This window comes from Hyperolius riggenbachi, chromosome 5 (genome assembly GCF_040937935.1).
Source record: "Hyperolius riggenbachi isolate aHypRig1 chromosome 5, aHypRig1.pri, whole genome shotgun sequence".
In the NCBI taxonomy this organism is placed as follows: domain Eukaryota; kingdom Metazoa; phylum Chordata; class Amphibia; order Anura; family Hyperoliidae; genus Hyperolius; species Hyperolius riggenbachi.
Window position 1 is genome coordinate 369,819,926 of NC_090650.1, and position 13,906 is coordinate 369,833,831.

At 43.6% G+C, this 13,906-nt stretch overlaps 1 protein-coding gene across 2 annotated transcripts in view; it reads right to left on the bottom strand.

Annotated features, from left to right (window-relative positions):
• Positions 1 to 10,764, bottom strand: part of LOC137518997 (uncharacterized) — an 80,766-nt gene extending 70,002 nt beyond the window's left edge. Inside the window, exon 1 of one of the 2 annotated variants that reach the window (XM_068237558.1) lies at positions 10,588 to 10,764. In XM_068237558.1, the coding sequence (XP_068093659.1) occupies positions 10,588 to 10,605 (18 nt within the window). In that variant the 5' untranslated portion in view covers positions 10,606 to 10,764. The remainder of the gene's footprint in view (positions 1 to 10,587) is intronic. The other variant, XM_068237557.1, reaches the window with a different exon arrangement.
• Positions 10,765 to 13,906: the final 3,142 nt, after the last annotated feature.

Here is a 13,906-nt window from a genome sequence, read left to right on the forward strand (position 1 = left end):
TTCTCGTAATTTACTATATAACATTCACTGAAATCAAAACCTGGAAAAAAATGTGTTTTTTTCCCCTGGCATAGTATGGCTGATCCTACTGCTTTAAAGAGTAACTGTCGGGCAAAATTCAATTCTTTATTTTTATTTGGTAAACAAGTAATAAGGATGCTAACCAGGCAATCCTAAAGTTAAAATCACTGTTACTTTTCTTGTGATAAATGATCATTCCCCAGTTTACCCAACTCTTATTTGGTACACACAAAATTTAGTACGCAAAAAGGAAGTTGCAGGGCATGCTGGGTTGTCCTTTTTTGCTTCTCTATTTCCCCTCAGACTTAACTAATGCAGCCTGATTGACTGAAGCCTCTTTCCCTCCTGTTTTCTCCTCCCACACCTCTGTTCCTCTCTGACTGGCCAATATTTCTCATGCTGAGACAATGCACTTTCTATAGTGAAGGGCGGGCAAATCAGGCAGAGGAGAGTAAGGGAGGAAATGATATCAGGATTGGCTTCAAAATAGCCACACTTAAAATGGGAACTACTAAGAAGGATTTTCTCTTTTTTTTTACTGTAGAAAAATCACTAAAATCAAATGTGGACAGTGCAATACATATCTTATGTAAGTAGCGCAAGTATTTATCTATTTATATATGTGGTTTTTTCTGAGATAGTATGGCTGACAGCTCCTCTTTAAAGTGAACCCAAGGTGAGAAGAAACTGATTAGATAAACAATTGGATCTGTCCTGCTACTCCTAAAAATTCTTTTTTTTTTTAAAATATCCCATGGTTTTATTTTATATTTAAACATTTACAAAGTAGATTGAATGTATTATCGTCTCTGCTCTATTTCAGTCTATTAAGATTCCCAGAGCTAAAATACATAAACTGTTGACTTTTTCTATCTCTCCCTGCTCTCAGAAGTTGTATTCTGCCAGGAAAACGTTTATGGCTGTAATTTGCTTATCAGTGAGGTTTACTATATTCCCGACTTTCAGGCAGCAAAATAAAAAAAAGATAAAAAGCCTGTTTATTAATATGTTACTTACTGTACATACATGTTTATGTCATTATGTCACACGTCAGCTCAGGTACACTTTAAAGTCCTAGGTCAGAAATACTTCTTTTCGTTTATAATCTACTTAGCTAGTTTTCTCCTGATGTGAGGGGCGGTAAGCAGTTGCATGATGGGAGGAGTCAGTGGGGGAGATTTATCAAAGCATTACCGATAGTTTTTTCTTCTTAATCTGTTCTAACCAGCAGAGAGAACAGTTCTGCATGACAAGAACCTTCTTAAATCCTAGGAAATAGTGGCAATTTAGCATGAGTTTCTAGAGCTGCACTACAGTTAAAGGAGGCCGCAATAGCAGCATAGGGGGCGATATACAGGCTGGGAACGCAAAGAATCACTCGCGTTCCCATGCCTGTCGGCCGGTGACGGCCAAACCGGAAGTGTTCGCCGGCGGGTCCTGGAGCGTCAGAGCGGAGCTGCGAGGGCACCGATCGGGTGCTGGGGGCTGAGGGAAGCCCCAGGTGAGTAAATCTTATTTTTTATAGTTGACTTAAGGATCACTTTAACCCCCTTGGCGGTATGAAAAATACCGCCAGAGGGAAGCGGAGCAGTTTTTTTTTTTTAATTTTTTTTTTTAATCATGTAGCGAGCCGAGGGCTCGCTACATGATAGCCGCCCCCGCCCGCTTCGATCGCCTTCGGCGATCACCGATCAGGAAATCCCGTTCAAAGAACGGGATTTCCTGGAGGGCTTCCCCTGTCGCCATGGCGACGGGGCGGGATGACGTCACCGACGTCAGCGACGTCGGGACGTCATTGGGAGACCCGATCCACCCCTCGGCGCTGCCTGGCACTGATTGGCCAGGCAGCGCTCGGGGTCTGGGGGGGGGGGGGGCGTGCGCCGCACCGGATAGCGGCGATCGGGCGCGCGGCGGCGGCGATCGGGGTGCTGGCGCAGCTAGCAAAGTGCTAGCTGCGTCCAGCAAAAAAAAAATTAAGTAAATCGGCCCAGCAGGGCCTGAGCGGCACCCTCCGGCGGCTTACCCCGTGTCACACACTGGGTTACCGCCAAGGAGGTTAAGAAAAGTGCAAATCCATCCCTAAACTGGCGCATATTAAGAAGTGCTAGATCGCAGTTCTACAGATGTAGAACTGCAGGCTAGACATGATTGCAGAGTTAGAAGGCTTGAAATGATTTGTGTGGTGCTCCTTCCCCCTGCTGAATTCCTCCTCAGAGCTTGCTGCTATCAATACAGCAGGCAGAGCCGGGCTGAGGCATAGGCTGGAGAAGCTCCAGCCTCAGGGCGCAGCGTAGGAGGGGGCGCACAATTCATTCAGCTATCATTCCTAATTGTGTTTGAAGCAGAAAGAAATAAGAAAAGGAGATACATGGATGTGACTACAAGCCAAATAACTAGAGATTAAGGTGTTGGGGGCCCTGGGGTGCCTCTTAGTCTAATAGCAATCAGTGTGGAGTGGAGGGATGGAGGGGCGCACTTTAGTGTCTCAGCCTTGGGTGCTGGAGGACCTTGTCCCGGCTCTGACAGCAGGTGTGTTGGTTACCTCAGCAACAGCAATTCCCCTCACACACTGCACTGTCTGAGAGCCCTTCCTAACTCCTCCTATTTTACAACAGTTTTAGAAGGAATCTGCACTGTTTAGTGATTTCTTAGGCTGTCTGAGACAATTATGCATGGATTTCTAAAAACCTACTAATATTTTGTCTCAGACACTCTTGATAAATGTCCCCCACAGGGTGGTGTAAGCAATCTTCAGCATTTATTGAACTAAATGTGTATTTCATGTTTCAAAGTCAGGTTATTAGACTGCTACCACTGTTTACACCCAGGGGTCCCAGGCTCGTGTGTGTGTGTGTGTGTGTGTGTGTGTGTGTGTGTGTGTGTGTGTGTGTGTGTGTGTGTGTGTGTGTGTGTGTGTGTGGTGTGTATGGTGTGTGTGTGTGGTGTGTATGGTGTATGTGTGTGTGCGTGTGTGTGTGGTGTGTGTGTGTGTGGTGTGTATGGTGTATGTGTATGGTGTGTGTGTGTGTGTGTGTATGTGGTATATGGTGTGTGTGTGGTGTGTATGGTGTGTGTGTGTATTGTGTGTGTGTGTGGTGTATGGTGTGTGTGTGTGTGGTGTGTGTGTGTGTGTGGTGTGTGTGTATGGTGTGTGTGTGTGTGGTGTGTATGGTGTGTGTGTGTGTATTGTGTGTGTGTGTGTGGTGTGTGTGTGTGTGTGGTGTGTGTGTGTGGTGTGTGTGTGTGGTGTGTGTGTATGGTGTGTGTGTGTGTGTGGTGTATGGTGTGTGTGTGTGTGTGTGTGTGTGTGGTGTATGGTGTGTGTATGGTGTGTGTGTGTGGTGTATGGTGTGTGTGTGTGTGTGGTGTGTGTGTATGTGTGTGTGTGTGGTGGGGTGAAGAGGGGGGGGGGGCATTTCTAAGCTCAACTCAAGCAGTAAAACGTTAAGAACTGATTTTGCATTGAGACCATCTTGTGTGAAACTCCTCACATTCCTTGCTTATACTCACCTATTGGGATAGCCATCTTGGACTGTGATATCACCCCCAAATGTAATTTTAAAATAGCATGTACCCTTTATTAATGACTGCATTGGCCTAAGTAACCCCTATTGAGGGTGACATCAGCCTTGACGCTTATATATTTGTTAGGAGTCCTCCATATTTCTGTATAGATGCTTTTCAACATTCCTTTATGTTTTAGTCATGTTGGTTTATATATGAGTTACTATTTTTTTTGTTTTTTTACTCAAAACTTACTATAATGGATTCACTGTGACAAACTCAAGTTCCCCCTGAGATCAGCTAAACTAACCCCACATTTAGAAACTAGGATTTAGTACAGCAAACACTTCAGCCCCTTATTTAGAGTTCTTGGCCAGATTCTCTATAGCTAGGCACATACATTAATGGCTTAAACTATTACAGGCATACTAGAGTAACATCCTGCACCACCAAAATGTATCAAACATATACAGGTAGTATTGCCTTCAAGGGTAAAGCTGATAAGATTGCATTGCGGTGGAAAATCAGTGTTGGAAAAATGACAGGTTGGTCCGCAGGGAAGTGGTTTTATAGTTCATGGAGCAGTGCATAGCCGCGCACTGTAACAGGTAGGTAGGTTACATACAATTAGATTCCTAGCAGATTTTAATATAGAGTGTAGCGCATACATGCAATGAGCATTGTAATATGAACAAATGTACACCTGCTCATTCATGCAAGTATCTAATTATCCGACCATGTGGAAGCAGTGCAATGAATACAATCCTGTAGAAAGAGGGTAGAAGCTTCAGTGAATGGTAACATCTGAAAAGGATAAAAACATGATCTTGGTGATTTTGACCATAGTATGATCCTCGGTTTCATACAAAATGAGTATCTCTGTGGCTGCTGATCTCCTGGGAATTTCACACACAATAGTCTCTAGAGTTTACTCATAATGGTATGAAAAGCAGACACCATCCATTAAGTGGCATTTCTGTACACTGAAATTCCTTGTTGATGACAGATGTTACAGTGACTCAGATAACCACTTTACAACCATGGTGACCAGAATGGCATCTTAGGAACGACAATACGTCTAACAATGTTGGTTTATGTTCCTCTGAAGCGAGAGCAGGCAGGTGAGGCAGCAGTGGGCACAGGCTCACCTATGCGTGACATTTGAAGATTAGAAAAACAGACTGGCATGACCAATCTGAATTTTCTGTGAGGCACACAGATCTTATGGTCAGAATAAAGCATCAGCATGAATTCATAGACCCTGCTTTGCATAACAGACCAGGCTGGCTGGTGGTTTGAGATGTGATAGAACAGAAGATTCATGGCCTGACTGTGAAGATGATGACAAATCTGTGGAAATAGTGTATTGCAACAATGCCAGCATATAATCTGAAAGGAAGGTATATACCATCTTGTGGAATTCATGCCATGAAGACATGAGGCTGTCCTGAGGGCAAAGCAAGGTCAGTAGCATGGTGTTCTTAATGCTAGGTACACACAATGCGATTTCCTGTCCAATCCACGGGTAATCTGACAGGAAGTTGCCTCATGTGTCCAAACTGCTCCCCATCGAACGGGATCGATTTTCCAGTCATAACTTCAGAAAATCGATCAGGAGCAGATTGGACACAACGGAAATATGCCAATTGTCTGATTCCTGTAGAAATAGCATCATATGTACCCAGCATAATAAAGTGCTCAGTAAATCTATATTGATACTCCCTGTTTAACATTTCAATCAGGAAGCATCAATAATGGGTGGGATTAGCCCTTTTCACCACATTTGTGGCCACCTTGACCTCCTAATTGTTTGTTCTCTTAGAAAAGAAGTCAAAGGCTTCACATTTCTCCAATACGATAAAGTCATTGTAGATAAACTGCCATAGATATATCATTTTACATATTCCTATTTCTGGAAAGGTTTTGCACAGGCCATTTAGTAGCCATCCATATATTACTGTGAGTTAAGACAGCGTCGTTTGATGCCCACCTGCCAGTTGGTTTCAACCTAAGATTCCTGCAGTCTTTATTCATGCAGCATTCAGTCAATGGAATGTTTAGGAAAATTTCTCGACCTGTTAGAAATTCTCTTTATTTCTTGGTCTATACTGTCAGGGACCCACAATCTGTACATTCTGCCTCTGTCTCCCTTCCTCTGATGGCCACAGAGCCCCAGTTAGCTCAGTATGTAGCTATTATTCAAAGCTGTAGACTCCAGTTGCCTACCCCCCAAACTATGACAGGTGGATTTATACTTTTTCCACTCCTAGGCCAACTGTTTGGTGGCTTCCTTTCCATGACCCGCAGCCCCCTCCCCTTCCAGGTACAGCTCTTATTCCATGAGTGATACTTCTGTATAGCATTATTAGGCAGAAACTACCCTCTTCCATCTGTTGCTTCCAATTTACAGCCTCCACTTCGATTTGTAGCAATCCCTCTTTCACGTTCAGCCACCCCTTTCTAAAGCAGCCACCCTAGACCGGGGCCTTCGTGGCCTTTCCAGGAATCCAGACCTGCCAATCTCATTAGTTATTATCATTGCTTATCAGTAGGAATTTGCCAGATAGAATATGCGCTTTTTGTCTATGAAATCATATCTGCGCACAATGCACACCAATGTCTCTATGCAATCAAAGATTTACAGATTCTGATACTTCAGCTATGAGAGCCTCAGCATTATGTCTCTTCTTCCATTATCCCTCTGATCCTGCACGCCGCACAATGTACCGCTGCAATAATGCAAGTTATTTCTTTGAGACATAAAAAGACCGTAAGAATCGGATGAAACATGAGCACTGCACAATGATTTTGCCTAAGTACCATGGATAGCAGCAAAATAACCTCAATGGCTTTTCCCCTTTGGCACTTGAATAATAAGAGAAGAGTATTGAAGTGCAGACACTCAATCAGTGGAATGTTTCTGGCTGAATGAAATTGTCTGCACTGTAATGACTCCTTATGATAACTTCTACTGCTGGAGACAAGCTCACAATTTCATTTACCGTTTGTAAATATAAGATATTACAGAGGAGTGAGGAGGAAATTTAACAGATTGACCTAAAAAAAAAGTAAAAGCAGGCAAGAGATGGAAGCAGCTCATTTAGTGAAACGGCTCTGAGAATGTCTATAGGCTTTGTTATACTGGAGAGGGAAGCCTGTTCTGTTTCTATGAGTTCTCCAACAAAATTGTTTCATGATTACATCCAATGATCATAGGATGGAGTATCATATTACAATATGTTTCTTCTCTCTCCCTCTGTTATGCCAGGTCAAGATGCAAGTCTATAAAATGCATAAGTGCTTTAAATAAAATAGTTATCTTGCAAGAAGTGCAAGTCTATAGGCCAGATGAAGCCCATATCTGCTCTGTAGGGCATTCAGTAAGTGTGCCTACTTCAGACCAGTTTTACACCTGGCCATTGTGTTTGCCGTGCTATGCCCTGCCCCCATCGCATTGCACCGCATAAAACGTCATTCATATGACCATGCGGCAGAGTGCGCAACAAGGTCATATGCATAGCGCCACCCCCCGCACGCCCTTTCCCGCCCCTCTTCTAGTGACATACTCTCTGCTAAGCAGGAAATACGTCACTGGTATTCCCAGATTTCCCCATCGTATTCCCCTTGTCCCCCCGCATGTGCGCAACTCCACCACCGCCAACTTATTTAAAATTTCTGCGTTGCCCATTGACTTTCATTATTTCTGCTGCTGCTGTGTCGCCGGGGAAGTCAGACGGTAACACATTGTTGACTTTGTGGCGGCTCAGCGGCTGATCAGACACTTCCGGGGCAAGAATGTTTTTGTTTTTTTAATTCAGTGCACTTCCTATTTATGCTGAAATCTAGCTAGATGGGAGAAGTTCTGGTTTGAACTTTAGATCCATTTTAAAAGAAACAAAACAAAGCGGAAGTAGTTGACCACAATACCTGGCATCACTTAGAAAGCCCTGTCTTCATAGAAGGCGTGCCTAAAATTACGATTACCAAATATAACGCTAAGGTCACGTCTTTAGCATGGTACTGCTAACCCAACATCTGGAAATCAGAGTATGGCTGATCATAAAGTCTCTAGCGACAGATACACACTGCTCTTGACTGTAAAATACAGATTAGCAACAAAGAGCAGCAATCCAGAAGGTTACTCTAATGTAGCCGTGTTATACATCCGTGCATGGTTCTATAATGATAAAGAGCCATTAGCTCCATCTAGATTGCCCAAGAGAATTCCTGTACATGAGAGTGCTGTATACACTCAGGGAATTCAATCGTCCATTAGACGGGCATTACCATAAATGACTGATAATGGGTAAGGGCTTGGGTTTCAAGCCAGCCTGGTACAACATCCCACAGGAACAGATGCCCATGCTAAAAGATGAATTCCTAAAATTAAACACAACACATCAAGCCATAGATCCCCCCTTACATCACAAAGCACCTTCTTAAGGTGTGGGGCAAAGTGGTTTATCTAATCGGTCCCAAAAATCATAATTAGTGATGGCCATGTCTAGAAGAACTCAGAGAGAAGCATGTGATTTGTTTGATCAGCTGATATATTTGCAAAGGTCTGATTTGCTGTGATCTCATCTTGCTTTAGCACATGATTACAACTAGCAAATCAGAGACTTGCATATCTTATCACCTGACCAAACTGATGCCATTATTATTTAGTATTTATATAGCACTATCATACTTTGTCCATTCGGACCTGACCTATAATGTACTATAGTGACTTAGGAAATCACTTATGTCACTTTGATCTAAATAGGTGAATAGGACCAGTGTGGGCATATAGTAGGAGGTATATCATGCAAGTATAGTGTGAACCCTTACATCTGAATCCAATGCTATGTGTCACCGGTTCAGATCAATAGTCAATACACAAGGTGAAAGAAACAAATAAAATACACCCTAGAGGTCAAAGGTCTTTGCTAATCCCACCAACAGCAAACCACACAGGTGTCTCTGAGTGAGCCGTAGGTTGTAGCTATTCTCACTGTGGAGGTGTAAACAACAATATGAGCTAAATATGTAAGAACCTCTATCTAGCAGGTGCAATATGGCTAACAGAGCGCACATAAGAGTATCAGTACAGTTGATGAAGTGAGCAAGTCACATGGGCCACTGCTACCACTAAACACCCATAGTACGTGTAATGAGCCATGCACTACCTTCATAGAAGGTATAAAATAAGGGGTTGCTGAAGGTAGAGAGTGCAAATATGTCTTCTTGCTTCCTTCTTCTGTCTAGATCTTCTCTTTCATTTCTTGCTCTTAATAATGCTTTTTTTTCTTTTTCACGCTCTATCATTGTCCTACTTTCCCTTCTTTCCCCCTCCCTCCATACCTGCCCCCTTCTTCCCCAGCCTCTACTCCAAACTACCCCCCAACTAAACTACCACCACTTACCCTCCCTTTGGTCTTTTCTATTTTTCACTGGAGGATCCCTTCATCACTTTCTTTATTGCCATTATTTATATCAATTGATATTATTATATTTGCTGAATTTTTATAGTGCAATTAATTAAATAGTTTTTACATTATAAATAAAATACCTTTTAATCCACCAACAAGCAAGACAATACTCTTTTTGGTACTTTTTCAATTGCAACAAGTGCAACAATTTTTTAAACACCACAACCCTGGTGGCTCCACCCCCTAAATGTTAACCCATTGTTCATAGTCCAACGTTTGGTTGCGCGCGGGGGTTCGCGGGGGGGGGGGGGGGGGGGGGCTGGCCGTGCTGGCAGTTGGTGCTTTTTTTGTGAATCAGGCCCTTTGTACTTTTACACTGTTACAATTTTATGCAGTTGTATTTCTATGCGGTTGATGCTTATATGTTATTGTTTATGTATTCTTTTTTAGGTGGGTCAGTGGCAGTCCATTGTTGGAAGTGCCTCAAGCACGGTCAGTTATTTAATACTAATCTTTGGTAGCCGAAAAGGAGTGCCATATGACCTGGTATTAATTGAGTGGTTTTAATGCACATGCTGGACTATGGACAATGGGTTAACATTTAGGGGGTGGAGCCACCAGGGGTGTGGTGCCCTCTCATGAGCACATATATTGGTGTTTGTATGTTCATTCACTGTTTAACACCTGAGGAAGAATGTAATATTCGTAATATGTAGTGTACTTGTTCATCCAATACAGCAAAATCTTTGCAGCCAGTGGTGTGCCGTCTCTTATTGCTAATCGGACGTTCATCTGTAGCCATTGGGCAATCCGGCTGAGACAAGGCACCGGCAAGCATACTGGTCTCATAAGACTAGATACACTTGTTCCCCGTGCAACAGTTGATGCGATTATAAAAAAAAAGTCCCTGGCGGGAGAACACAGTGACTGAGCACCACAGCGGCACCCCTAGCCATGGCTACACTCGGTGCTGTGAGCACTTGCAGCCTTTTGGTAGGAACGCCACTGCTAACCTAAATTGTTTGCTTTGGCTATACCATGACCAGGATAAAGGAGAAACTTGACAGGGATATTTTAACATGCAGTTTTCACTGAAGGTAATCTCTGAGGCCCAGTGCACACCAAAACCGCTAGCAGATCCACAAAACTCTAGCGATTTTTGGAGCGGATTTCAGAGTGAATCTAGGCATGTTTAGAGTCATTTTCTAAACATACCTAGCTGTTTTGGGTACGTTTTTGTGTAGCAGATTACACATATTTTTACAGTAAAAGCTGTTGCTGAACAGCTTCTGTAACAAAAACGCCTGGCAAACCGCTTTGTTGTAGCATTTTTTCAGAGCGGTTTGCGTTTTTCCTATACTTTACATTGAGGCAGAAACGCTTCTGAAAACCGCAAACGTGCAGCAGGAAGCACACTTTGCGGTTTGCTACAAACCTCAAACCGCCGGTGTGCTCCAAGCCATTGAAATACATTAGCCAAGCGGATTTACAGGCCGATGCGGCCGGCGGATCGCATCCAAAACCGCTCGGTGTGCACTGGGCCTGAATGTGTATTTTTCATTATATGCCCTGTTCCAGCATATGTGATACAGTATAGTAAATCACTCTGCCAGCATCTTCTCTCTAACAATAAAGCTGAAGAGATACCAACCTTTAATTCTGCCACCATCTGTTCAGCTTCCGTGGTCTGTCTGGGTTGGTCACGCGAAACTTTTCTTGCCTGATTTCTTGTGCAGTCTTGTTAAGGCAAATGTTTTCCAATTCAATTACAATTCTCTAGTCTGTGTCTACACAGTGGAATAATATGATAGCTGCCTCTGTATAACTACTAGTAAGTCAGAGGGGATCGGTATAAGTAGAAAGTGCTGCTGTATGTGAGCCGCAGATAGGAAAATGGTGTAAAAAGGCAATACTGTATGTCAGAGTTACGCTATAACCGCCACACCTGGCAAACCCTTTCTCCTAGTTAACCATTTATATTTTGGATTAAAGGTCTAATCACTCCCCCTTCCCCGCATGGTTGCTAGATGATGCCATGCTGCAAATAATCTCAACCTTGCACAGGTTAGGCCTCTTTCACAGGGGAGGCTGAAGGCAGTGAGTTCACAACCCCTGTCAGCTGCTCCCGTGCACCAGCCAAGAGCTTGCTAGCAGCACTCAAGATAGGTGATGGAGCGATAGGCCCCCCCCCCCCCCCACACACACACACACACTCAGTTACATCGGTTTTCTGTCACTGCGTAATGACACCACATGCCAATGAAACACGTGGGGTTACAAATTCTGCTGTTGCTGGGTTCTATGCTAATATGTAAACACTGAAGCTTAACCCTTTCTTTGCTCTCAGGAAGTAAACGCTGCAGGTTTTTTTGTAGGATTTCTATAAGTTGTAACAAACAGATGTTTTTCTTTAAAGGCTATTATGCTGTTGCTTATCTTTTACATCAGAGAGGAAGTTCTAAATTTAGGTCCGTTTTAAAATGGCAACATATTGTAGAGCACTGACTGAAGGAAATACCTGGAAAACTGAGGACCTTCACAGAAACGTTATAGTTTGGCCTAATGTATCATGACAAATGTAAAGAACATTGAAGCAGAAGTGGAGAGGTTGCCCAAGACAAACAGAATCTTTGGTTCATTTTACAGCTAAGATCTGCTGGTTGTTATGGGCAACTGCTCCAATTTTGCTCTGAACCATCTTGGTAAGAGGCATTCTTTCTATAAAGGATTCTCACTTTTTAAGTAAAGATCCCAGGTGGAACAAGTCTCAGCAAGCAGGGTGTAAACACAGTTCACCAAGGCTTGATTAGTCCAAACTAGCAGCTCTATGCGCCTCGTTACCTCTGATCTAAGGCTCATTAACCAGGTAATTGCAGTTCTCTCTGCTCACTACATGGAGTCTCTCTGCATACAACTCTTGGCAAGCGTTCCTTATCTCCAGTTGAGCAAAACAAAAGTTTGCCTTCTTAACCTCCCTGGCGGTTAATTTATTTTGCCAAATGGGCAAAAATCCTTTTTAAAAAAAATAAAAAATTTTTTTTGTTTCATGTAAAGCTAAGTGGTAGCTACATGAAACACCACTAGAGAGTGCATGTGGCCCTCTAGTGCGATCGTCGCCGGCATCAATAGCAAACAGGGGAGCGCGTATATAACGCGTTCCCCTGTTTGGCTTCTCCTGTCGCCATGGCGACGATCGGCATGACGTCATGGACGTCAGCCGACGTCCTGCGCACTCGATCCAGCCCATAGCGCTGCCCAGAACTCATTGGTCCGGGCAGCGCAGGGCTCTGGCGGGGGGGCCCTCTTCCGCCGCTGCGTGCAGGCGATCACTGCAGAGCGGCGGCGATCGAGCTGTGTGCGCGGCTAGCAAAGTGCTGGCTGCGTGCACAGCACTTTAAATGGGGCGAATCGCCCCAACAGACCCTGAGAAATCCTCCTACGCGGCATAGCCCGAGCTCAGCTCGGGCTTACCGCCAGGGAGGTTAAAACAGAAGGTATTTGCGATTATTCAGATTGGAGTGAGCATACAATGTCTCCCACGATGCATCACTGGTGAATTTGCAAATCGTCCTTTGCTGTCCCTGTAAGCTAAACACACCTCCTGAATCAAAGTGTGTTTAGCTTTCAGAGACAACAAAGGATGATTTGCACATTCAGCCGTGGTGCATTGTGGGACACATCATATGCTCACACCAATCTGAATAATCGCGAATTCCTTCATTTTTAAGAATGCTAACGTCTGTTTTGTATAGCATCTTAGTAAGGAGGCTTTTTGGACTCTTTCAGCCCCTTACACACTCTTAGGAGTTCTGGTTCAGCATGAGCTTGCTTCAGTTCCATTTCAGTGCTGGTGTGACCCAGGAGAGGTGGTCACCACATCACAGCTTTCATAGCCACCACAAGAGATGCTTTCTTGTGAAGAAAGACCTCCAACTCTTTATGTACAGTGCTTATACAGACAATGATCTGTACTAGTCTAGACATTAGCATGAAAGCTCCAGTCACACAAATGTTAATATATATATATATGCTAAAGATGCAGGAGAGAGCTGCAGAACTGGAGGGGAGAGGGATTAGGTGCTGCGTGAAGTGAACCAGTACTGGCAGGATAAGCGAACTCTTAGTGCTACCCTTGATGTAGAAAATGCATCCCGGATCTTTAGGCAATTTTGAGAAGCCATTGTACCAATACTAGGTTCTCAGTCAAGGGGTTCGTAATCTTCTGTCCCAGCTGAGTTTAATCTAGCATGTGTACATAGCTTACACTTTTGGCCAATAGGCCTTCCCTATTCATGTAGACTCAAGTTAAAGTACACCTGAATTGAGAGGGATATGGAGGCTGCCATATTTATTTCCTTTTAAACAATACCTGTTGCCTGGCTATCCTGCTGGTCTCTTTGGCTGCAGTCACACACATGAAACAAACATGCAGCTGATCCCAGTCAGAAACATCTGATCTGCATGCTTGTTCAAGGTCTATGGTAAAAAGTATTATGCTGGGTAAACACGTTATGATTTTTTCGTGCGATTTTGCGACCCGATCGTTTTTTCGGCACGATTCCGCACTCGATTCTGCGCTCGATTCTCTTATCTTCATTTGTTTTTCTTATCTTTTTCCATTCAACGCTATAAGAAATTGAGCACGGAAACGATCGGGAGCAATATCGGACATGACGGATTTTATCTATCTGATCCATTAGAGGCAGAGGATCAGCAGGACAGCCAGGCAATGTGCATTGGTTAAAACATTGTCAGCTTTCATATCTTTCTCATTTTAGGTGCACTTTAGCCAATAAAGGGTATCCTTCTGATATAAAATTTTCTGATTTTAATGATGCAGACCAAAAGACTATATGCTTGGGCCACTTTGCAAGTCACATGCACTGAAATCCTCAGTCAGGCCTTGTTCACATCTAAAATGGGACACTGCTGTCCCCAGTACAGCGCTGCCTTAGATCGCAGCGCGGTAC